Below are 25,912 nucleotides of genomic sequence, written 5' to 3'. Positions count from 1 at the left end.
AAAAATGTTTTTGTCCCTGCTCTACAGCTTGTGCAGGATATTTTAACCTTTAGAACCTAAGGCCCAGAGGCGAGGCGATCAGCAAAATGTTTCAATATATTTATAACGAGACAGTGATATTCCTTGAAGCCAATGTGCTTACTATCCTATTGTAAGATTTTATTATGAGGGCTGCTAAAACGTGGTTTGCCACAAAGAGACACAAAAATCAATATACTGACTTAGCGATATCTGAGCCTATGCGAATTTAGAAAATCCAAACCAAGCATTTTAATAAATAAGCCATATTATGGCCAGTTCTGCAGCTCAGATTGGACAAAGAGGTTCTTTTCCCAAAGGAATGATAGATTGTTTTTCTTATTATCATGACACAACCGTATCAAATCAAACCATTAATTATATTGCTTATTGTTGTAAACAATGCAGTGATGAGATGTGGTGGCCTACACAACCACTGTAAGGAGTGAGCCATTAAGGCCCATTGTGCCTTTGAGCAAGCCAAGGTTCTCTCTATAGCAAGTGTACTGGAAAAATATTGTAAAAAAAGGTTAAACAGTGTTTACCCATCTTGTCCTCGAACCTCCAGACTGGGACGCTGGTGGTAGTTTTGAGAGAAGTGTCTGATGGGAGTGGGATGGTGATGTGGATGGGTTCTGATACCTGGACCTCTGTGCCATTGGGCCCAAAGAGCTGAGCACACATTGCAGCTAGTGCTGTCAGCTCCACCCAGCTAATGTTGGACCCTAAATCAGAACATACCATAATAGTAGAAAATGGATTAGACCCCAACATACCACAATCACAGCCTCAGTTTACTGTAGTATTCTGCAATAATGCATGGTTAAAGTGAGGTTAAAGGGAAACAGATAGTAGATACCAAATGGATGGGTCACTCCATCTACAAAATTGTCAGGGACAAAAAGTGGATGTACTCACCTGTTGAGTTGTTCTCCAGAGCGAGGGGGTAGGGGAATCCCCCAAGCTCATACTGACTGCGAGTGGAGGTAAGCAAGGCAGACAGGGTGATTTGGGAGGTGTTTAGGGTTGGCCGGATGGCTCTCCTCTGAAGCTGTACCCACGGCTGTCTCCGGGAACCTAACCAGGGGTTTATAAAGGATTTTTATTGTAACACAAGATTTACAAGCTGCTTTAGGTTTTGTTGTTTCCATGTGTTTCACTTGTTAATGCAGTTTTATATAATTTTGGTTTACAAGCACTTCCTCTAACCACTATTGCTGTGATAATTAGCGGGTAGTCTCGCATAGCCAGACCTATGACTACGGCAAAGGTCTGGACTCTACAGCAGCTATAATTGGCCAAAAACTGCCCATTTAGACTGGACAAGCCATCTAACTGACATGTTAAGCAACCAGTCACAGTCGGTTTTGCCATTGGAAATGAATGATTTCTGGTCTGTCGTAAGCAGTGAAAAGACAGCTTTGTTCTTATGTGTTAGAAGAAGAGGAATAACAAGGTAAATCTACAATTTATGTAAAATCTGCAGAACATAACCTACACTTTCAACAAACTGCAAAAAATAATTGCTAAAAAGACAAAGAAAATGTTTCCCTGAATGGAGTTAATTACAGAATTCTTTTAATTTCCTATAACATTTCACAACAAGAATCCAGATTTCAGAATTCAGACAGTGCAGTAATCCCTTCTCCTCCTCTGCTTTGCTAATTAAGTGTGCAAAAAGAAGACCTAAAAATAAAATTCTGTATCTCTCACTGCAGGCTGTCTGCTTCGATTAGTGCTTGGTTAGCTGGTCACTGATCGGCTCTGACATCCAGGACAGTGTGGCAGTGCTTGGGGCCCACTGAGCACAGGCAAGCTACAACATTCCCTCTCTCTATATCTTTCTTGGCACAGTTATTAATTTATTTAGTTATCCTGTCCAAGTCTAGTATATACCAAGATTTCTGTGCGATGCACAAACTTCCTACCTAACAGAGATTTTCTGAAGCAGTACAAATGGTCCACAAAAATCTCTAAATTTAAAACCAACACCATCAGTCTAACCATCACTTTCTACACCCTTGGGAGTGATGGAAACAAACACATACAGTTGAAGTCAGAAATTTACATACACTTAGATTGAAGTCATTAAAACAAATTTTTTTAACCACTCCACAGATTTAATATTAGCAAAGTATAGTTTTGGCAAGTCGTTTAGGATATCTGCTCTGATAGGCTAATTGGAGTCAACTGGAGGTGTACCTGTGAATGTATATTAAGGTCTACCTTCAAACTCAGTGCCTCTTTGCTTGACATCATGGGAAAATCAAAAGAAATCAGCCAAGACCACCGAAAAAAAAATTGTGGACCTCCAAAAGTCTGGTTCATCCTTGGGTGCAATTTCCAAATGCCTGAATGTACCACGTTCATCTGTACAAACAACAGTATGCAAGTATAAACACCATGGGACCATGCAGCCATCATACCGCTTAGGAAGGAGATGCATTCTGTCTTCTAGAGATGAACGTATTTTGGTGCAAAAAGTGCAAATCCATCCCAGAACAACAGCAAAGGACCTTGTAAAGATGTTGGAGGAAACAGGTAGACAAGTATCTATATCCACAAACCTGAAAGGCTGCTCAGCAAGGAAGAAGCCACTGCTCCACAAAGCCAGACTACAGTTTGCAGTGCACATGGGGACAAAGATCTTACTTTTGGAGAAATGTCCTCTGGTCTGATGAAACAAAAATTGAACTGTTTGGCCATAATGACCATCGTTATGTTTGGAGGAAAAAGGGCTTGCAAGCTGAAGAACACCATCCCAAACGTGAAGCATGGGGATGGCAGCATCATGTTGTGGGTGTGCTTTGCTGCAGGAAGGACTGGTGCACTTTGTGAAGGAAATTTGTGTGGATATATTGAAGCAACATCTCAAGACATCAGCCAAGAAGTTAAATGGGTCTTCCAAATGGACAATGACCCCAAGCATACCTCCAAAGTTGTGGCAAAATAGCTTAAGGACAACAAAGTCAAGGTATTGGAGTGGCCATCACAAAGCCCTGACCTCAATCCAATAGAAAATTTGCGGGCAGAATTGAAAAAGCACGAGCGAGCAAGGAGGTCTACAAACCTGACTCAGTTACACCAGTTCTGTCTGGAGGAATGGGTCAAAATTCCAGTAACTTATTGTGAGAAGCTTGTGGAAGGCTCCCCAAAATGTTTGACCAAAGTTAAACAATTTAAAGGCAATGCTACCAAATACTAACAAAGTTGTATATAAACTTCTGACCCACTGGGAATGTGATGAATTAAATAAAATCTGAAATAAATCATTCTCTCTACTATTATTCTGACATTTCACATTCTTAAAATAAAGTAGTGATTCTAACTGACATAGAAAGGGAACGTTTTCTATGATTAAATGTCAGGAATTGTGAAAAACTGAGTTAAAATGTATTTGGCTAAGGTGTATGTAAACTTCTGACTTCAACTGTACACCAGCCAATTCAGACAAGTGTGATCCGATTCAATTAGGCTATAAAAAGCAGTGATAATGTAATGGCCTGCTGGCCGACTAACATCTCTAGGTCTCTGACTCGTAGCCCAATGTAAATTTTTTTTATCTTACATAATGACAAGAAGGGCTGCAACAGCATCTGGCCCAAAAAAGGCTTCCAATTCCTTTAATATTGCACAAGGATGGGTTGATCCCAAGTAAACCTGACACTGAAAACTATGATTATGCAGTAAATGAACAGAACAGTCTATTTGGGACTGGTGTATCACCAATTTGGCAAGCCTCCCAAGGAGCTTGGAAATTGTATTTGCAGACAAGAATCCACTTCATGATGGAGAATAAAGTGGTTGGTCTCCCCAGCTGTCTACTATCAGAGATGCTCAGTGATATGTTGGCTCCAGAATAGCTGAACATAATTGCACAGAATAACTATTGCCCTTGAAAATTTCTTGTTGGATTATACAAGCGAAAATACATCCTCACAGATATTTATTGTTGTAGGTCAGTAATGCCATGTTCGCACAGATCATGTAAAAGGCCTTTACAAAAATGCTGAACTTCTTCTCTTGTATTCCACGGAAGCAAGAAAGTCTACAGATTTTGAATATGATGAGTAAACAATGACAGAAATTTCATTTTTGGGAAGTTATCTTTTTAAGCAAAACATGGGAAGTCCATTAGAACTAAGAATGTCCCCTAGGTAGCATCCTTGGACCTCATTACTGTAGTTTTAAACACCAATTAAAGCTTGATCAGAAGTTGATTAAGACCAGTGTGGCCTGCACCCTTATTACATTTTCAGACTAAACATGTTCTTTAAGGTTCCTTTCAATGTTAAAGTGTTTATGGAAAAAGATTATAATAATAATAAAAAGTGTATTGATTTTCTGTCCCGAAGGGGTGCATTCATTGACCAGAGTTGGAGTCTTGATCTTGTGGTCTTGGTCTCAATACCTCTTGAGATCATATAAACGCAGTCTAGGTCTGGATCTGGGTCTCGTTCCTCAGTGTCTAGGTCTGGATCTGGGTCTCGGCTTATGGTCTTAGTCAAGGCCGCAGTGTATTACCAGTGCACTAGATAGCGTGTTATCTTCACCATTACTGAGAATTTACAAGTACTAGAGGCCATGACTTTACTCGTGGTAGCCGTGGGACACAATAAGCTTATTATGTTGCAGGAGTTGTAAGCGAGAGTGGCCAGTATTCTTATGAGTTGGTGGGAGTAGGGCTGCACAATTATAACTAAAATTATAATTGAAGTTTATTTCCCTTGATATTGTAATCGCTATTAATAATATTGATAATATAACTTTATTGCATGCCGTATGCATCTCAAACAAGCTGAGAACTGTGTTCCTGAATTAGTTCATTGCTGTTCTATGCATCAGAAAATCAAGACAGTGACTAAATGGTCAACTTCACATTGTTCCTCTCAGCAGCATGAAAAACAAATTGTGATTAAATTATATGCAGAAAGTGAGCAAAGAACATTCCCTTTATAATCACCTGAAGTTGTAAATCACTTCAGTTCAGCATGAGTGAGCTCACTCACTGAGTTCTGCACTCTCACCAAAACTCCCTATATAATCAATATAGCTGTCTACACTGCACAATAAATATCTTATCTACTTTGTTTCTACACCTTGTTGTTTATGATGAGATCATTCACAAGAGTGCAGAAGCAGAACTAACTGTACGTTTCCACTGGCACGTGGTGAGTGTAAGTTGAGCGCCACGCTCTTGAGGTGGATTGTGGGATTGACAACGGTGCGGAGAAAGCGTGGGGAGTGCCCAAAAGCTTCAAAAAAGTTGAGAAATCTCAGCTTTAAGCAAGTGAGAAGCAGAAAACGCTGGGTGCGAGCCAATCACCATGAGCTGAAAGCATATCTCTCATTAGCGCTTCAAAATCTATGAAAATGCTGGAATTTCTGTTGTATTCAGTGCTTAAATCACATCCTTATATTTAATTCTGACTTCATATTTAAAACAGACTTCAAATGATGATTGCACTCATTCATTGTGGCAATACTGAGGCTGGGTAAGCAAATGTGTAATAAATCAATATTGCTTGTACATTGTGGGCATTCGGAAATGAAGCTGGCATCTTTCCATCTGTAATTGCATACATAAATATATATATATAAATTATATTATTGCTTGTGTACTGAAAACAATGATAGACAATACACACTGGCTTTGCATATTGCAAACACCCCCCAAAGTAGCAGCTTTCTGGCCTGGTAGGCAGCTTTGAGCGGAGTTCTTCCGCGGTAACGGAAATGTATGGTCAGTCTGTGAATGCGCGCTGAACGGATTTGTTCTGCACCTGTGACTTAGACGCTCTGATTGGCCTTTGCATTCATGTGCTCAACAGACATGTCAGTGATTTTGAAAAATAAACATTTTAATTTTGTTATATTAATAATGCATATGAAACACAGTTACCCATGGTTTTGGGAAGTCTGACTCATTTAATTAAAATCAATTCTTTTAAACTGTTTTTTCAATTACTGCGATTGTTTTACATCAGCATTTGTCTTTATTTCGATCAGAGAAGGTCAGTGTTTTCATCAGTGAAGAACATTGTTTATGCATAGTTATTTTAATAATTAAATTTTCCAACAATAGTTTTCAATTAAGTTTCCATCTCAAGTTATCTTTGATTAGCAAAGTTGAATTTGGCATTTAATGTTAACATGTGAAGCAGGCATCTGTTTTCTGAGAGTTAATTTATGATGCAAAAAATATTGAAGACATTTTTCATAATTTTGAACTAATCCTAAAGGAATCAGATAAGTATCCACTAAGAATACATTAAGATCCTATTGGATAAACTTAAATTGCATTACTTCATTAACACTCTATTAGCATTTCTTTAGGATTTTTTTCTTCTTTTTTTAAAAATAATGCCTGCAGTAAAGAGCCATATATAACACTTTTTACTCTTTTCTTTTTACATTTTTTTGGGGGAAAACCTGAAACGAAAAATTGGTAAAGTTTGGTGGTTCAATAAAGTAAAATAAATGAAAAAGTGTTAAAACATAACTGTTTAATATTATAAATGATTGCTGCAATAAATTCAGCATCTTGGTTCATTAAAATTTACAGCATGGTTCTTGGATCGACAGGTCTTGGTCTGGGTCTTGGGGATAGGTCTTGGTCTGGGTCTTGAAGGTTCTAGTCTTGGTCTGGGTCTCAAGGGTCTAGTCTTGGTCTGGGTCTTAGGGGGTCTGATATTGGTCTGGGTCTTAGAGGGTCTGGTCTTGACTACACCTCTGATTGACACCCATCATTCTAATGTCGGACAGAGAGCTGGAAACACCTAAGGTAATGAGCTCACCACAGAGAAATACAAATCACTAAAGTGCCTTTAACTCAACCAAACTAGCTTGATGATATGAATTTATCATCATTTTCATGACAAAGCCATAGACATTAGAGGCTTCAGTGGGCCTTTTGTACTACGGACTGTTTAAATGCTATGAATTAGTATTGCTGACCTTGGGGCCAAGCTGTCTGTTGTCTGAGCTATGTCTAAATGGCCTGTTGTCTTCTCAGATACAGACACACTCAACTGTGGGGTCAAATGTCAATGGATGTGTACCATCGGCTCACCCAACAATAATTAATATAAAGTGTGTCTTTAATCAATTTAATATATTCATATCCCATCAGTTGTAAGTTTATGTAATGGGAATCAAAGAGAAGGCTTAGGGAAGTGGGCGTCCGCATCCTCAACTATCTCGACGACTGGCTGATTCAAGCTCACTCTCGGAATTTGTTGTGTGCGCACAGGGACTTGGTACTCAGCCACCTCAGCCGGCTGGGGCTTTGGGTCAATTGGGAAAAGAGCAAGCTCTCCCTGGTTCAGAGCATCTCTTTTCTCTGTATGGAGTTAGACTCAGTCTCTATAGTGGCACGCCTCACGAGTGAGCGTGCGCAGTCGGTGCTGAACTGTCTGAAGGCATTCAGGCGAAGAACGGCGGTCCCACTGAAACAATTTCAGAGGCTCCTAGGGCAAATGGTGTCCTCGGCGGTGGTCACGCTCGGGTTGATGCATATGAGACCGCTTCAGCACTAGCTTCAGACTTGAGTCCCGAGATGGGCATGGCGCTGCGGGGCACACCGCGTGGCCATCATGCTGATCTGCCACCGCCTGTTCAGCCCTTGGACAGACCTTGCATTTCTGCGGGCAGGGGTCCCCTTAGTGCAGGTGTCCAGGCACGTCGTGGTTACGACAGACGCCTCCAAGCGTGGCTGGGGCGCCGTGTGCAACGGGCGCACAATCACCGGCTCCTGGACAGGGCCACGACTGCGTTGGCATATCAACTGCCTCGAGTTGCTGGCAGTATTGCTCACCCTACGGAGGCTTCAGCCATTGATCCAGAACAAGCATGTGTTGGTCCAGACGGACAACATGGCGATGGTAGCGTGCATCAACCGCCAAGGTGGCGTACGCTCTCATCTCATGTCGCAACTCGCCCGCGTCTCCTCCTCTGGAGTCAGCAGTGGCTCAGGTCGTTGCGAGCCACTTGCATCCCGGGCGAGCGGCGGACACGCTGTCGCAGCAGGTCACGCTCAGGGGAGAGTGGAGACTACACCCCCAGGTTGCCGATTTGGAGTCGATTCGGTCAAGTGCAGGTAGACCTGTTCGCTTCCCGGGAAACCTCCCACTGCCCGCTCTGATATGCCCTGACCGAGGCTCCCCTCGGCACAGATGTGCTGGCACACAGCAAGTATGCATTCCCCCCAGTGAGCCTACTTGCACAGACGCTGTGCAAGGTCAGGGAGGACGAGGAGCAGGTCGTCCTAGTAGCACCTTACTGGCTCACCCAGACTTGGTTCTCGGACCTCACGCTCCTCGCGACAGCCCCCCCCCCCCCGGCAAATTCCCCTGAGGAAGGACCTTCTTTCTCAGGGATGGGGCACCATCTGACACCCTTGACCAGACCTCTGGAATCTCCATGTCTGGCCCTTGCCCAGGACGCGGAAGACCTAAGTGGCCTACCGCCCGTGGTGGTAGACACAATCACTCAGGCTAGGGCTCCCTCTACGAGACGCCTGTATGCCTTGTAGTGGTGTCTGTTCGCTAAGTGGTGTTCTTCCCGACGAGGACCCCCAGAGATGCGCAGTCAGGTCGGTGCTTTCCTTCCTGCAGGAGAGGCTGGTGGGGCGGCTGTCCCCCCACCCCGAGGGTGTACATGGTGTACATGGCACCACAATGCAGTTGACGGTAAGTATTTAGGGAAGCATGACCTGATCATCAGGTTCCTTAGAGGCGTGAGGAGGTTGAATCCTCCCAGACCGCACCTCATTCCCTCATGGGGTCTCTCCGTGGTCCTTTGGGGCCTACGGGGAGCTCCATTTGAGCCCCTGGAGTCAGTTGAGCTAAAGGCACTCTCTTTGAAGACTGCCTTCCTGACTGTGCTCACTTCCAACAAGAGGGTAAGGGACCTGCAGGCATTCTCTGTCTGTGGCATGTGCCTGGAGTTTGGTCCGGGATACTCTCACGTGATACTGAGACCCCGACTGGGCTATGTGTCCAAGGTTCCCACGACCCCATTTCGGGATCAGGTGGTGAACCTGCAAGCGCTGCCCCAGGAGGAGGCAGACCCCAGCACCGCCAGTTCACGTAACACAGTTCAGCTAGTTGTGGCGTTTTGTATAGGGACCCCTAGTGTCACACAATGTTGAGTGAGTGACAGATAGGGAACGTCCTGGTTACTTTCGTAACCTCCGTTCCCTGATGGAGGGAACGAGACGTTGTGTCCCTCCTGCCACAACACTGAACTACCTGCTGAAATGGCCGGGACCTTGTCTCGGCTCCTTAGCACAAAACCTGAATGAGTGGTTGCAAGCCAGCTACTTTTATACCCGTATGTCCGGGGGAGTGGCATGCAAATTCCACTCGCCAATTCCCATTGGCCTTTTCTCAAAGATCTGAGGTGTTTGGGGCTCCCAAAGGTGACCCCTAGTGTCACTACATCAACACAACGTCTCGTTCCCTCCATCAGGGAACGGAGGTTACGAAAGTAACCAGGACATCTGTTCATGCAGGCAAGTCTCAGGGGCTTTACATTCAACCTACACTCCTGTTCCATTCTCACCAGTCTATTCAGAGAAAAACACTTCCCTCCCCTTTCACTCTCTTTCGTTGTGGTAGCCATTTCTCATTTCTCTCTTTATTACACGTGTTCTCAGTTACACATGTTGGGAGAGGAGAGCATAATGCCCCCTCCCTATAATAGGCAGAAAATGAAAAAATAAATGAGAGAGCAACAATGATTTGATGACTGTTAATGCATAGGCCAGTAGATTAAACTAGAGATACTGTTTAATGCTGTAAGTGAACATTGTGCATGTAACATTCATCAATGTTGTGATGAATGATGTCATAAATGTTCTAAATGCAGATTTCAGTCATTAAGGGGCAGTCACTCTAGACTTTGAGCATGTAAAAGCATGCAAAAATATTTTGGACACCGCAATGGACCAGGATATGATGTCACATGTGAGAGCTTCTAGTTTTAATAAATAATAAATAACAAATATTATTATATTCAAAATGTTAAATATAACATCTACTCACTTTCCTGCAATAATAAAACCATTTAATTCTTTGTATTGAGCCAAGTGGTTAGCGTGTGACATGTTGAACTATTATTGGTCACGTTTTCTTGTTATCCAGTTTCGCAGGTCAGAGTTCACCAAACTTGAACTTTCGTCTGCAGCGGACAGGGTTGGGGAGTAACGGAATACATGTAATGGGATTACGTATTTAAAATACAAAATATAAGTAACTGTATTCCACTACAGTTACAATTTAAATCACTGGTAATTAGAATACAGTTACATTCAAAAAGTATTTTGATTACTAAAGAGATTACTTTGCATTTTATTGTCATTTGTTTCATTTAATATTTAGTCCTTTCAGATGGAAAACATTTATCCATATAAATGATGTGATCCAAAGTGCATTTGAACAGCGGTGAAACACTTTCATATGATGTGTTACATGCATAGGAGCAGACAGGAAGTAAGTTTGAAGTAAGTTTGGAGCAGAAGAAATAGAAATAAACCTTGTGTAAATTGTCAGATTAATAAAATAAAATGCTATTTCTAGCCATTTTACATGCACGTTACCAGGCACGAAAATTTTTTTATCAAGAAAAATCACGTTGGATCATAATTTTTTTCTAGTAAGACCTTTGATATTAGGGCAAAAAACGTATCCTTGATGATAATTTTTGTATTGTTTTCCTGTAAAAAAATATCTAAAAATCCTTAAAACAAGATCAGTTAGATATATCTTGTTTTAGTAACAACACTGTATAAGATATTTAGGTTTTTCAGAGAATGTATTTTTAACGTGTATTTTGTCTTAGTGTACTGGCAGAGTTTTTATAGTCAAAACAAGTGAAAAAATCTACCAGTGCTGAAGAAATAATTCAAAGTATTTAGAAAACATTACTGACCTTGAGTAATCTAACGGAATACGTTACAAATTACATTTTACAGCATGTATTCTGTAATCTGTAGTGGAATACATTTCAAAAGTAACCCTCCCAACCCTGGCAGTGGAATGCAAAATTTCCAGTTTCCAGTCTCCCACATTTGAATGGGAGTGAATGGAGTGCAAAGTGTAGTGTGACCAAGGCTTTAATCTGAAATACTCCCTAATTACTGACCTAAAGATCACTGCAAATTATTTTCTGGTAAAATTATGTAAAGATCCTTAAAACAATATAATTTCACTTGAGAAGCAAAACTGCATATTATGTTTTTTTTTTTTAAGAATATATATTGAATTAAGTTTATTTTCTTACCCTACTGTTAAATACTTTTTTCTCATTTTAAGCATATACCTCACAAAATGTTTGATTTATGCTTACACAAAAACAATCTATTGTACCAACAAGGTAAGAATAAACAAAATTAGAGATATGTTCTCTGAAAACAAATCTTAATATCTTACGCAATTGTGTTTCAAGTAAATCTATCTTGTCTTAAGGATGTTTCGATATTTTTTCCGGAAAACAAGGCAAAAATACTTGATTAAGAAAATGCATTTTTCTTCCCAGTATTATCCAGTTAGAATCACAACACTGACATGCTATTTGTCTCAATAAAATACTGCCCAAATTTTCACTTTGGGACCGTTTACATTTGCATATTTCTAAACAAACTCCCAAGCCCAAATCATTTGAGTAGCTTCTTTTCAAGGTTGACATTAAGTAAACACAAAAAAACGCCCACAATATGGCTCTGAGTTCAAGCTTCTTCTGTCTGCACATTTGCCTGACTCACTTTTCATTTCAAAACAACACCACAGCTCTGCACCACCTGAAAAATGTAACCCTACTCCTTAGATACACTGCAGCAAAACAAAAAAGGCAGATGTGTTATGGTACATAAAACTCAGCTCTCTCAATGTAAGAATCATTAAAAGGTCTTTTCAACAACAGTGATCCAGTGGTCAGTATATGGAAGCAGAACCTCATAGATAAAATATCAGATCTCAGATCAGATTTTATATTACACTTTCCTCCCACGCAACAGATATGCAACACGTTAATAATACCCCTCCTTTTCAAAAACGTGTGTTATACTGCCACTGCCAAAGTTGCCATGGTAATGGGTTTTGAGGCATGAAAATCTCACGCCAGTCCTGATTTCTCTCAGTTATGCTCTGAGGGTTTATAACGCAATACATTTAAATGGATGCCTGAACATAACCATTCACCTAATTTCATATTTCATACATAGAGTATAACATATTTTATAAAGGGAATACTGGGGCTAGTTGGCAAACTTTTTATTTCAGTTAATATTTTTCAAAATTTATTTTTAAAAGTCAATTTCTGAATAGGCACATGCCTTAACGTCCTGGCTACATAAAAGCAAATGAACATTTCTGCAGTTATTGCCCTAGGAAAAAATAAAAATAAAAAATATGTGTATAACGTATTATTTTGTGGGATGTGTAAATATCTGTTATGTACTTTCTGAAGGGCAGTACTAAATAAAATATATTTTACCTGAATTTACCAAATGATCCGGTTCACAAGTTTACATCCCATTTGTTCTTAATGAGGCATGTTCTTAAAGGGATAATTCACCCAAAAATGAAAATTCTCATCATTAACTCACCCTCATGCCATCCCAGATATGAATGACTTTCTTTCTTTCTAAAAACAAAGATTTTTAGAAGAATATCTCAGCTCTGTAGGTACATACAATGCAAGTGAATGGTGGCCAAAACTTTGAAGGTTAAAAAGCTCATAAAGGCAGCATAAATGTTATCTATATGATGGCAGTGGTTTAATCCATGTCTTCAGAAGCAAAATGATAGGTGTGGGTGAGAAATAGATCGATATTTAAGTTCTTTTTTACTATAAATCTCCACTTCCACTTTCTTCTTCTTTTGTTTTTGGCAATTCACATTCTTCGCATCACCACCTACTGGGCAGGGAGGAGAATTTATAGTAAAAAAGGACTTAAATATTGATCTGTTTTTTACCCACACCTATCATATAGTTTCTGAAGACATGTATTTAACCATGGATTTATAATCATATGGATTACTTTTATGCTGCCTTTATGTGCTTTTTGGAGCTTCAAATTTTTAGTCACCATTCACTTGCATTGTATGGACCCACAGAGCTGAAATATTCTTCTAAAAATCTTTGTTTGTGTTCAGCAGAAGAAAGTCATACACATCTGTGATGGCATGAGCGTGAGCAAATGATGAGAGAATTTTGTATTTTTGGGTGAATTATCCCTTTAAGGCATTATTGAGTATCATTGAATGTATGCACCTTTTTAAATAGCTGTGTTTAAATAGAGTGTCCCTCAATTGTCCTAAGTGTCACTGTTGGGAAGAAATGTGCAGAAGAGGCTGGAAAACCAAAGAACATGCAGTACCTGGAGGATTTGTCTCAAAGGTGCTGTAAGCGATTTTAGCTGTTCTAACTTCCATGAGACTGAGCTGTTGATTTAGCCACGCCCCCTCTTTCCAAAACATTTTATAATAATTTTTTTAAATAATTTATCTATTTTATAATAATATTTTGAGCCTTTTTTTTCAAGTGTTACATAAAATTTGGGCTGTAACTAACGATTATTATGATAATTGACTAATCTAACGATTATTCAACTATTCGGCCGATTATTGCAATGATTAATCATTAGCTCTTAACCAACTATTCAGCTTGTACCTTGACTTAAAAGATTGTAATAAACGTGCTTGCTAAAAATAAAAAGGACAAAATCATCTTTTAAAAATATCTCTAAATTACTAACTGAATTAAAGGAAAAAATGACTTTTTAAGTTTAATTCAGTAAAAAAATTCACTGCAAAAAATCATATTGTAATCAAGTGTTTTGTCTTGTTTTCAATTAAAAAATATCTAAAAATCCTTAAAACAAGATACACCTGAGAAACAACATATAATATATTTAGACTTGTTGTCAGAGAATGTATCTTGAATACAAGTGAATTTTGTATGTGTATTTTTTCACTTGTTTATTCATCTGCCAGTACAGTAAAGTCGAAATATACTTATATTCAAGAACTATTCTCTGAAAGCAAGTCTAAATATTCAGGTACATTTATATTGTTTTAAGGATTTTTAGATATTTTTAAATATTTTAATATTTTAATATTATATTCAACATCCTCAGACAACAAATTTGTCTTCTGCAGTATAGCTCCTAAAGTAAATGTATTTTATTTTAAAGGAGTTTTAGATATTTATATTGGAAAACAAGCCAAAAAAAAAAAAAAATCAACAAATCAAAAAAGTATTTAGTTGCAGTGTAGATAATGGGCGAAGACCACCCTCTCACCTTTTTGTTCACATCAATCCAGCTTTAAATCTCAAAAAACAAACTCTCTCTTCTTAATAGAGCTGCATATTGCCAATTTTCTTCACGATAAGATACACACCGCAACACATATGTGTCAGAAAGCAAGACCTAAGAGCGGAGGAACAGTTCAAAAGATTTATTTACAGTAAATAATAAACTTCAGCAGAGTCGTGAGGAATCCTCCGTGAAGAGTGCTCCCGCTGGTGAGCGCAAGCCATGAAGGTGAGGAGCGGAACCACGAGGAATCCTCCGCTGAAGAGCCTTCTGCGCAGAGAACTAGCACACCACACACTGGAAGCTAACGATTCTCCCGACACGCGGGCAGAGACAAGGAATCCTCCGTTGAAGATTCGTGAGCGCAGAGAACAAGCGTGCGCCAAACTGGAAGGCAACCACACTCCCGACACGCGGGCAGAGATGGGAAACCAAACAGATACACGAGACAGGACCAACGAGGCAGAGAGAGTGAGGTAAGTTACTTAACACCAAACAGCTTTAACCGTATAATGATAACACACAATAAACTACAACAAACTACATTCAACAATCTAGCCACAAACATGACACACAAAGGGATTAAAATAAACAGGAACAAACAAGGGGCAGGTGCCGCTCGCCAGCTAAAATTTGGCATGATCAGCGTTACCATGGAAACAATCAGGGTTCCCATGGAATCGCTGATTTCGCGTACCAGCAGCACCTGAAACACATGAGGGAGAAAACGTCAACACAATTATAACAAAACAAATAGAACATGAAGCATGAGTATCCGGATCCCGACACCGACTGAAACCGAACTAGACAGGAAGTCAGGATCCAGACACCTTGCTCCGGACGCGAAAAAGACTGACCGAAGAGCACATGGCAGTAACTCACAACCGGACCCGTGCGCTCACACAAAGAATGTACACGAAACAAAAGACAGACAGGGAATGATGATGTCATGGCCCCGTTAGACAAAAACCCAACCTGACAGAATGACAGGACCATGACATTACCGAAGAGCGCACGGCAGTAACTCACAAATGGACCTATGCGCTCACACAAAGACAGCACATGAAACACAGACACGGGATGATGATGTCACGGTCCGGTCAGACAAATACCCAACCTGACAGAGTGACAGGACTGTGACAATATGTATTATGATTCACTTCGTGGTGAGCCATCGCGTTATAATCTAACTGGAGCAAGCGTGCACGAGTGTACATCGGACGGGTGCAGTTTCAATCTCTCCCCCTTAGATCGGATCACTTCACGCGAGTCATAGAAGCGGTGCTGACTTCACAGAGATATGCCAGTTTCAGAGTTTATACTTATTTACATGACCTGCTTCCTTATAATTTGAACTTTAATAAAGGATGCATTAAAGATATTACGGCGAGGTGTTTCCTTTAAAGACGCTCTGACATGCAAGTTTTGCTTCAGTGGAACGGCAACTCCGGCTCCGCTTCAATTCACAATGAGAGTGCTTCTGTATTTAGTTATTTTGTATTTTTGTATAATTTCCTCATCCTTTCAATCTACATCACCTGAAGCTGTTTGGAAAGTTTGGAGTGCATCTGGACTGTAAGCTGTGTTTTCTTCGTCTCATCAGTCAGGCGCAAGCTGCAGTGCTGCTCTCGTGCACCATCATTAGTTTCATATCTGATCTCATATTACATTAAATGAGATCAAATGACTATTCGACAACAAACATTTTTGTCGATAATTCTTTATTGTCGACGTTGTCGATAATCGACTAATCGTTTCAGCCCTGCAGTTTTTTATACTGATGCTAGACTTGACATTCATTTTTTTTTTTTACAATATCTTATTTTTTTAGTTTCCGTCCAGCAAGTTCCAAATAAAACTATATACAATAACTCATACAGTGATATAAGATTTTGGTTATACCGCCCACCCCTACTTAGTAGTCCATTGGGTAAAATAACTTCCTATCCAGAGAGCACTCTACACTATCACACACCCATTAATTTGAGCCATCCATTACATCGACAGAGGAAATAACCAACTGCCAAAAGCAAACATGTCATTTGATGGTGTGTGTAATTCTAGAGAACAATTTTTTGAGTGAGAGACATGCTGAAATAGCTCTCAGGCACAGCGCTCAGGCTCTGTTTAATTGCATCTGTTTATTGGCAGCTCTTGAGGTACGAGACTGTGGTGTTTGCCTGATTATTAAACGTGAGGACCAACTCAGCAATTCCACACAACTGCCCATGTAAACGCTGCAGGATATGTTACAATCAATGAAGCTGCTTTCACATTTCAGATTCTGAATTAACCATGTGGAACACTGACAGGCTGAGCCACCATAGGAGACTGAGTATCAGTAATGAGATATCAACATCAGACAGCAAGCATCAGTCAGGCATACAAAAAAAAAAAAAACCTGAATCTGTCAGAGATGTGGGGCAGCATCAGTGTATGCTCTTGACACTTTGGAATAGTGGTGCTTATGTGGGCAACACATGTCCCTTTCCCCTTCTCTTTCCTTACAATAATTGCTCATTTTCTCTTAACAGTACTGTAAATAAAACCTAAAATATAAAATCTAATGGCTGTACAAATGCAAACTTTAAATTCTAATTCGGATTTGAAGTGTGTAATTTTTCCGATTTAGTATCCCGACCAGCCTGACACAGCAACATTAACCAATTGAGGCTAAAAAACTCACCTGGAGAGCCCGACAGTAACTGCACCACATCATCATACAGCAGGAGAGTGGCTGGTCTTTGGGGAAGTAGGTACAGACTTATGGAGGCATATACTGAAACAAAGAGACAGAGAGAAAGAAAGAGACAGAGGAGTAAGTACAGGACAAATAATAGCATAATAGCTGTAAATAATAGCATAATAATAACAGTTAATTATTTAGCCATTCATTAATTAACCTCTTAACCCTATAATTCTAATTTGAATTATAGACAGTACATAGTTCATACTTTATATATACATGAATGCAAAATTGATAATGGTATATGGTAGATTTAATTAAATTATTAATATATTGGTCTGGCACCAACAATCATGCCAAGCTTGAAATAACTGAGACATTTTTTCCCCATTCTGATGGTTGTTATGAACATTAACTGAAGCTCCTGACCCATATCTGCCTGATTTTATGCACTGCAGCTACACGATCGGCTGATTAGACAATCACATGAATAAATAGGTGTACATGTGTTCCTAATAAAGTGCTCAGTTTTTGAATTGTGAGTAGGTTGAGGGATGGGTAGGTCTTGATGAATGAAGGGTCTTCCAATTCTGCGGAAATCTGCAGAATGTGCCTATTTGTATAAATTAAAATATATAGGAATCATACAAAATTATTCTTTAACGCAAGAGTTCTCTTTAGTTTACATATTCTTACATTATGGCTGTTGGGCCAACAGCATTAATCTCTGTCAGTTAATCTGAATGTACCTCACCCTTGAGTGGTCCTCTACGGGCAGGAGGACATGTGCTGGCAGTACTCCAGACGACTGTTGCATGCTGCGAACAGAAATCTTCTGTGTCCATTTCCCATCTGCTATAGCACACTGAAATTTCCCCCTGCCAACCCTCCACCCAATGCCTTTCAAGGCCACTCTATTTATTTCATGAAAGCATGTTTTTATTCAAGCTTTTCAATCAGATGGAACCTTAAAGCTTTATAAATGTTATAAGTGTACATTTTGTTCACTTGCTTCATTTTCAAGTGCTCTGCCCATTTTTATGACAACTGTCTTTATTGTACACCAATTAGAAAAATAGAATTACATAACTGTTAACTTACAGGACTGTTAGCATCAAATAACTCTTTGATTTGGTTTGTAGAAGGACTGTCTGCTTGTATTTATGTTAAATCACCAGAAGACTGGAATTAAAGATCTGAATCCAAGAGCACAGTGTAGTACATTTAGATTTCCTCACCTATTGACATCAACAACACTTGTCATTGTAGGAACCGACTGAAGGAAATGTGTACGGGCAATTCACACCCATGCAATTATGAATACAAGCATGCAGAGCACAGATGCACTGAACAGAAGGGCTTTGGCCTCTTTAATATTCTGCTTAGTAGGTATGCACAGAAAATAGGGACAGTGACAACAATACTGCCTTAGGTAGAAACTCAAAGGAAAGTGTGTATGAAGAGAGGGATGGTATTGGAATGGCCTTTTGTGGTTTCACTGTACATAATATGTAACCTTAGTTACCAGCTGCAGCATTGTGACAAGACAATACCATTTATACACCCCCTGTTTTGATGATAAAGAATCCACCCAGAAAATAAATGTCAATATAAATGGGAGAATAGAATGAGAAAGTTTCAAAGGGAAGCGAGGATATTGTCGGAAAGAAATAAAGAGTAAACAACAGAGGCGCAGACATGACTAGAAGTTTAAGAACCCCATGGGATTTCTTGACGAGTGCAGTTTGTTTTCCTGTGTTGATGTATTTCCTATTGAAACAGGAAAACATGTTGAAGGGCTTTTTACTGGCTTTCTTGAAATGTCTTATGTCACAGCCATGAACAATTATTTGCTGCTTGCTATTGCATTCTGATTTTAGAGAGGATTTTATTGGACAGAAATTTGAATACGCTCATGAATGCAAGATAAGCAGATATAAGATCATAAGTTTCTCATGATCTTAAAAATCTTTTGATCTGAAGGCATATGCTTAAATGTTTGAAATTAGTTTTGTAGACAAAAATATAATTGTGCCACCATATTAATTTATTTCATTATAAAACTAAAATTTAATAAAAATAAAAAAAAAAGCTTTTGAAATTGATGACTTGGACCAAATAATAAAGAAAAGCAGCCAATAAGTGCCCAACATGGATGGGAACTCCTTCAATACTGTTTAAAAAGCATCCCAGGGTGATACCTCAAGAAGTTGGTTGAGAAAATGTCAAGAGTACATGTATGCAAATTCTAGGCAAAGGGTGACTACTTTGAAGATGCTAAAATATAACACAGTTTTTATTTATTTTGGATTTTGTTTAGTCACAACATAATTCCCATAGTTCCATTTATGTTATTCCATAGTTTTGATGACTTTACTATTATTCTAAAATATGAAAAATAATTATAATAAAGAATGAGTAAGTATTTCAAAACTTTTGACCGGTAGTGTACATTTCATACCATTTGTAGGAGCCATGTAATTTGTGTGATGTGTGTTTAAATTCTAAATGTCACGTGACTATGGGAACAATGTGCGTATCACTGATTAGCCAGGTTTAAAAACACCTGTGGTTGTATGTGTAGTAAGGAGGAAGGGGGTGAGCTGGGAGCATGTATTTTTTGTTGAGCGTACAAATGGTTCAAGGTATCAAAATGTCGTTTAATAACACCAATCATCTGAACTTGTCTTTAAATGCAATGATCTTTGCATGTTGGATGATCATTAAATAAAGAGTGAAGATACAAGCATTTTGGACTATCTTGTTGACGAGTCACAGAAGTTAACTCCTTGTTTAGCCCCTCAGCGCAAATTGTTTTTAAGTCACTGGAATACCATTAATGAGGGAGGAAATGCATTCCATATGTTTGTTGGACCTCAAGAATGAATTAAACATAACTTGTTTGTTTACAAGTAAACTCCAGAGGTTAAGCTACCTTTAAAGTACACTCAGTTTAAGATTTAATCCTACGTAAGGTGTGTGGCCTTTTTGATGAAATTTCACCAATTTCATCATTTTCAGCTGACATTTGACTCCACGGAAAGACTTTGTTGTGACTCTCCACAGTCCAGCTCAATAGGTGGTGGTAATGCACCATAAACTGGATTGCCAACTGCCAAAAAACATCACAAGAAAAAGAAACACTTTCTTGCCTTTGACAGCGTTATGGATCATGAAAAAATGCTAACTAAATAGTACATAAATGAACAGGAATAGTGTTGATGTCGGAGTTATTGTTGTGTTCAGTCGATAGCTGTATTGCATCTGTCTTGTTCTGTTCACAACAATGTTAAATTAGCCAGATAGTTTGCTGCTAGCTAGTGGCTACCGAGCCTCATTACTGGTTTTCATGACAGCAGTGCTGCCTGCTAATACTTCCTCACAGGCTGATTTCATGACTGTGATTCAATTAGCTAGTTGTGTGTATAACTTTGCCGAACTGCTCACGTTTTTAGCGACATGTACCAGATCCAATCGTCTAGATGTAGAACAAAGACTAAATATCGGACATTACTCAATTTGATCATTGATATCGAAATTAATTTTATTTTCAATAAATATCGACATTGTTTTATCGCCGAGCCCTAAAGGACTTTTCATTCTAAATGTGTATATCTGCTAAAGTTGATTTTATAAAGTACACTACATGGCCCAAAAGCTAATAAACATGGACTAAAGCCACAAAACGCCATTTGATTTCATGGGGACTTTACAAGTTAGTTCAAGACTCACTCTCTTGGAGTTCGCGTGACTCCCTCAGATTATTAGAGTACTGTGGGGACGGTTAAAACTCAACAACACTGTAGGTTTTATTTAGAAACCTTGCCTTTTCCAGAGACAGCGACACAGAAAGGGAGGGAGAATGGTGGGGGGATACCAGCAGATGGCTGTGGTACTAAACAGATAAGACTTGAATATGTTGGCCTTCAGAAAGCTGAGTCACTTTAAAGATGCTCAGTATATAATCTGGGTGTCATCGTTCAAATTACCGGCAACCCATCATTTTCCCACAGCTGTCACACCCCTGCTAGTCATGTCATTCATTTACCCTGCAGTAAAACAACTATCCAGATGAAAACATGAGCCAGTTAATTAAAAGGATTTTGCTCACTCGTAGTACTATTACAGTTATTACTGGCATTACAGGCATGTAGTCTTGGTAAACTGCATGCTGACGTAACTGTATAGAGTCTCTCTAATTTTGTCTGTTCTGGACAGAGGAAGTAATAGGGCTGTGCCGAGGCAATCATATTGATAGATCACAATACTATTTGTCCTGATATAGCATCAATACTTTAAATCCTTGTACAGATATCGATACAAGTTATATTGATAACTTCTATAAAATGCACATACCAGAGAAAAGTGCAGTGAACCACGTGAGAGATTAAAATGTGACTGGTGACATTTTGGTCTGTCAACAATTTTAATCTTTCTCATTGATACTCTTTCTTTCGGGGGATTATTTACTTGTGTTTGTCCATTTATTAAAGTTAAAGTAAAATTGTTTCAGAATTTGAGCAGTAACAATCCATTTACAATATTGTGATGCATTGCCAAGTATTGAAATGCAACATATGCATCACAATGTGTATCGTAAAAATCGTGTAGTATCTGCCGATACCTAGTCCTAGGATGTAACGAGAGTAGAAATGTGGAAAACGAAATGTACATTTATTCATTTTATTCAAGAAGATTTGCATGCACTGACAGTGCACTAAAGTATATATTTTATCAGCATATGTGTTCCCTGGGAATCAAACCTATGACACTGGCATTACTAGTGCCATGTTCTACCAACTGAGCAACAAGAACAGAAAAGTTGACATCACAAACACCAGGGACACCATTCATATGCTGAGTTTGAATAGTTTTGGACAATCATGGAAAACATAACCTTTTTTCTAATTGATGATGCTTGTAGATTCACCTGTATAAGGCCACATCCACGCTGATACATTTGAAGTTAAATACAAAATTTCAGTTATAATGTCCATTTTGCTTACATAAATAAATTCTCAGTTTTGCACTAAATGTTACAGGGAACCTTCTAACTCAGAACATAACGAAAATAGTCATTTTAAATTAATAGATATTTTATCATTAGTTTTTCATCATTTTGGTCACATTTACTTTTAAAAATGCTATTTAATATTGCACATAATTTGCACATAATTTGTGCTATTTACAAGTATTTACATTCATTTGTTGAACAAGTGCTAAAACGATACTGTCTCTTTAAGAATACTGTCAGTTCAGCAAGCAAATTACAACATACTGGATTTACTGGATTATATGAATCAATTCTTTCAAGATGTTTCTTCTTCTAAACAAAAATCAATTCTCTAGATGTTTTTCCTTCTGTTTGTGCCCTGTTAATATCCTGTCATATTTTTGATAACAGTATGTTTTAATAAAAAAAACGTTCAATTATCGTCATGATGTGTCTTTTCCATCTCGTAATCGTCATTGTTGACAAAATCAAAAAACCCTTCAATCAACAAATATTTTCATCAGTAATTTCGTACTATTTTCTTAAACAGAAAGGGTATTAAAGAAACATTTTTCAATGAAAAATGGATTGTGTGGATCTTGTCTTTGGACACACATTACACGGTACGAGTCAAATCAAACTTGTATTCTCAACACGCAGCGAAAAGATCTCTGGGCTAAAGTTTTTCAACACTATACTACTCAATCACTGGTGAGTGAGACCTGTCTATATATCAGCCAGTGGCTAATCACAGACATTTTATGTCGCATAGCACAACATTTCTTCACATATGCAAGTAGACTGTAGAGGGTTACATAGAGTAAAAGATCAGTATTGGGATTTAAAAATTGATAATGAGATCGTTCAAAGGAAGATCATGATGCATCAGAAAATCAATATTTTTATCTAGCCCTAGTGTGGACTTTAAACTTTAGTCTATTTTAGTCTATTATTTTAATTCCATAACTTCCTTTCTTCCTCAGCTTAATTTAATGTGTAGAATCTGTTGTCCACATTTCCGACAGAGAGCATTTCCATATTTGGTCTGACTTAACGGGAATGTGCCTAATGCCCCCCCAAAGAGGCTAATCTCATACTAAAGATGCCATCATACACAGTACCAGCCCAGCTGGTCCTACACCACATTGAGCCCAATTTGCTGGCTGCAGCCATATCTGTAACCCCACTGGCTAAGTGGCTTCCAGCTGCTCATGCAGACAGCTTTATGCTACACATGATTTCACTGCTTCCCATCCCCAGAGGTCTGACCGCATAACTGGGTGGGGTTTGGGAGGACAGAGGGGCGGTGGAGAACACTTTGTTGAGCAAACAGAATTACACCAATCGCAGAGCGATAGAGTCAAAAGAGGACACAACCGTCTGAGGCCTGACTCTGAGCAGCTGCTAGGTATCACCACGCAAGCCGGCATGCTCCACACCCAGTGAGGGTTGTTTAACTTTCTTGTCCATTCGTGTGCAAGCTCCATCTGGATTGCAGACCTGAACTCGACGGTGAATCTGTAATTTAAATAATAGGATGTAGCCAAGCCAACAGATCGCAAATCATATGTTATTTTTGGAAAGTTTCCTAAGAACATGAACTATGCATTAACAATATGTGCACACATGTATTTACACTATGTTTGTTTGCTTAAATAATGTGCCAGCCAGAGACTGCAAAGATTTCCTCCTCATCTTTATAACATCTTAGAGAGATTTCTGTTGTTCTATTTCTCTATTTTTTGTAAATCTGCTTTGGAAGAATATGTATTGTAACAAGTGTTATTGTCATGATTCACTGTTGTTTTGCCTTGTGTTCTGCCCCTGTCATCTGTTTCCCCTGGACTACACTTCCCATAATTCCCTGACCTCATCACTGCCATCTGTTCCCTATTGTTCTCACCTGTGTTTCATTTCCTCATTTACCCCTGTGTATATAATGCCCTGATTTCTACCCAGTCTTAGTGAGTTGTTGTGTTTTTCCTCCTGTTCCCGTATCAGTTCCCAGCATGGATGTAACGTTTGTTTTATTTCTTAGTTCTTAGTTCTGCCTAGTTCCAGTGTTTTCCATGTTATTTTGTACCTTACTTTATTTCTTTATTAAACTTCTGAAAGCCGCATCTAGATCCAGCTCTCATGACTTCCTTCCAAACGTTACAGAACAACTCACCACAAAATGGATTTAGCGGCATACTTTGTGCAACTGAGCCAGGCGGACTTATCGATAAGGGAATACTCCCATTTCTTTAGCACCATAGCCTGCCACACAGGATTTGATGATTCCACCCTGAAATTCATATACCGGATCGGACTCACAGCTCGCCAGTGGAGGGAATTGCCGGAGACCGGAGATTACACGTGGGAGGAATACGTGAAGCAAATATTAGAAACTCTCGCTTAAGAGGATCCTCCTCTCTCTATCCCGATCCCGACTTCCGAGCCACGGCTGAGTCCGCTCCACGCCATGCCACAGCCACGGCTGAGTCCACTCCACACCATGCCACAGCCACGGCTATGCCACAGCCAAGTCTGAGTCTGCTTCATGCCATGTCACAGTCAAGTCTTAGTCTGCTTCACACCATGTCACGGCCATGTCTGAGTCTGCTCCATGCCAAGTCACAGCCAAGTCTGAGTGTTCTCCACGCCATGTCACAACCAAGCCTTCCACGACTCCGACTCCTTGCTCCAAGCCTCCGACGGCCCCTGTCTCAAAGCCTGCCTCGGCCCCTGTCTCCAAGTTGAATGATCCGCCACTGATGTTGGTGCGTAGGGCCATGAAGACCCTTCTTCACAAATTACCAGTGCATGGATGTAACGTTTGTTTTATTTCTTAGTTCTGCCCAGTTCCAATGTTTTCCATGTTATTTTGTACCTTACTTTTATTTCTTTATTAAACTTCTGAAAGCCGCGTCTAGATCCAGCTCTTGTGACTTCCTTCCAAACGTTACAGCTATGCAAATAAACAAAATTGAATTCAGTCATATTGGACCGTGCAGAATTTCCCCATGCCAACATTTGTCCACCCAACAATGTAATCGAGTTATCATGCAAATTTAATGATGATTTATTAATGGAATGCAAAGCTTGTTAGGGTTGGGGGTTTTTTATGTTAATTTTTGAATATATTCCTACATAGAAGCCACTCATAAGAAAGTACATACAGTATAGGCCAATGGTTCTCAACTGGTGGTTTGTGACACAAAAATGGGTTGCAGGTCTGTTTTGAGAATGTGGATAGCAGGGAAAAACATGCTAAATAATAAAAAATGTATTCATAAAATACAACTAACCATATAATAATGCATTGTTAAGATAGCAAAATAAATAGGCTTCTCCACTTTTAGAAGGGGGCAATATTTCCTATATATTTTGTTGTTGACGACAAAGGTGTCAACAACAAAATGTGTCCAATCACAAATGTCCAATCAAACTCTTGTCGCTAATAAATATGTCACTTGGTAAAAGATAACCAAATTAGACAATGCCAACATGGACAGGTTGTGTGATGCCCTTAATCTTCGAAAACCATAATTTTTTATACATTTCAATGTGCGATTTTAAAGGCATTTTTGTTTACTTTTGTACAATAAACTACTTTGGTGGTATTGTGTTGGGTCACGACTTGATGTCCAATGTAAAATCTGCATCCTGAAGCAAAACTAGTAGATAAACACTGGCCTATGCCATTGCTACAAATTCTGGGGCAAAATTGGGGGCACCTGGATTTAAACCAAGGACATTTTAATCTGCAGTAAAATGCTCTGCAACTAAGCTATACCCCCCTTTTCTAATGAGTGATTAATACGCTTCCAGAGAAGCCCACAGACACCAGTCAGTCTCGCCCTAGCAGTTCTGACAGGAAGTCCTGGTAATACTCAGAGTAATTTCAGTGAAA

The 25,912-nt window shown here is 39.3% G+C and overlaps 1 protein-coding gene across 1 annotated transcript in view; it reads right to left on the bottom strand.

Annotated features, from left to right (window-relative positions):
- The window catches only part of LOC127451580 (protein FAM171A2-like), a 56,306-nt gene that overhangs the window by 15,061 nt on the left and 15,333 nt on the right, over positions 1 to 25,912 (bottom strand). Inside the window, exons 3-5 of the mRNA XM_051716359.1 lie at positions 17,025 to 17,117; positions 937 to 1,095; positions 564 to 743 (exon numbers count right to left, since the gene is read on the bottom strand). Coding sequence (XP_051572319.1) covers positions 564 to 743; positions 937 to 1,095; positions 17,025 to 17,117 — 432 coding nt within the window. The remainder of the gene's footprint in view (positions 1 to 563; positions 744 to 936; positions 1,096 to 17,024; positions 17,118 to 25,912) is intronic.

The sequence above is a fragment of the Myxocyprinus asiaticus genome, chromosome 14 (assembly GCF_019703515.2).
Source record: "Myxocyprinus asiaticus isolate MX2 ecotype Aquarium Trade chromosome 14, UBuf_Myxa_2, whole genome shotgun sequence".
NCBI classification, from domain to species: domain Eukaryota; kingdom Metazoa; phylum Chordata; class Actinopteri; order Cypriniformes; family Catostomidae; genus Myxocyprinus; species Myxocyprinus asiaticus.
This window is presented reverse-complemented; position numbering and strand designations above follow the sequence as displayed.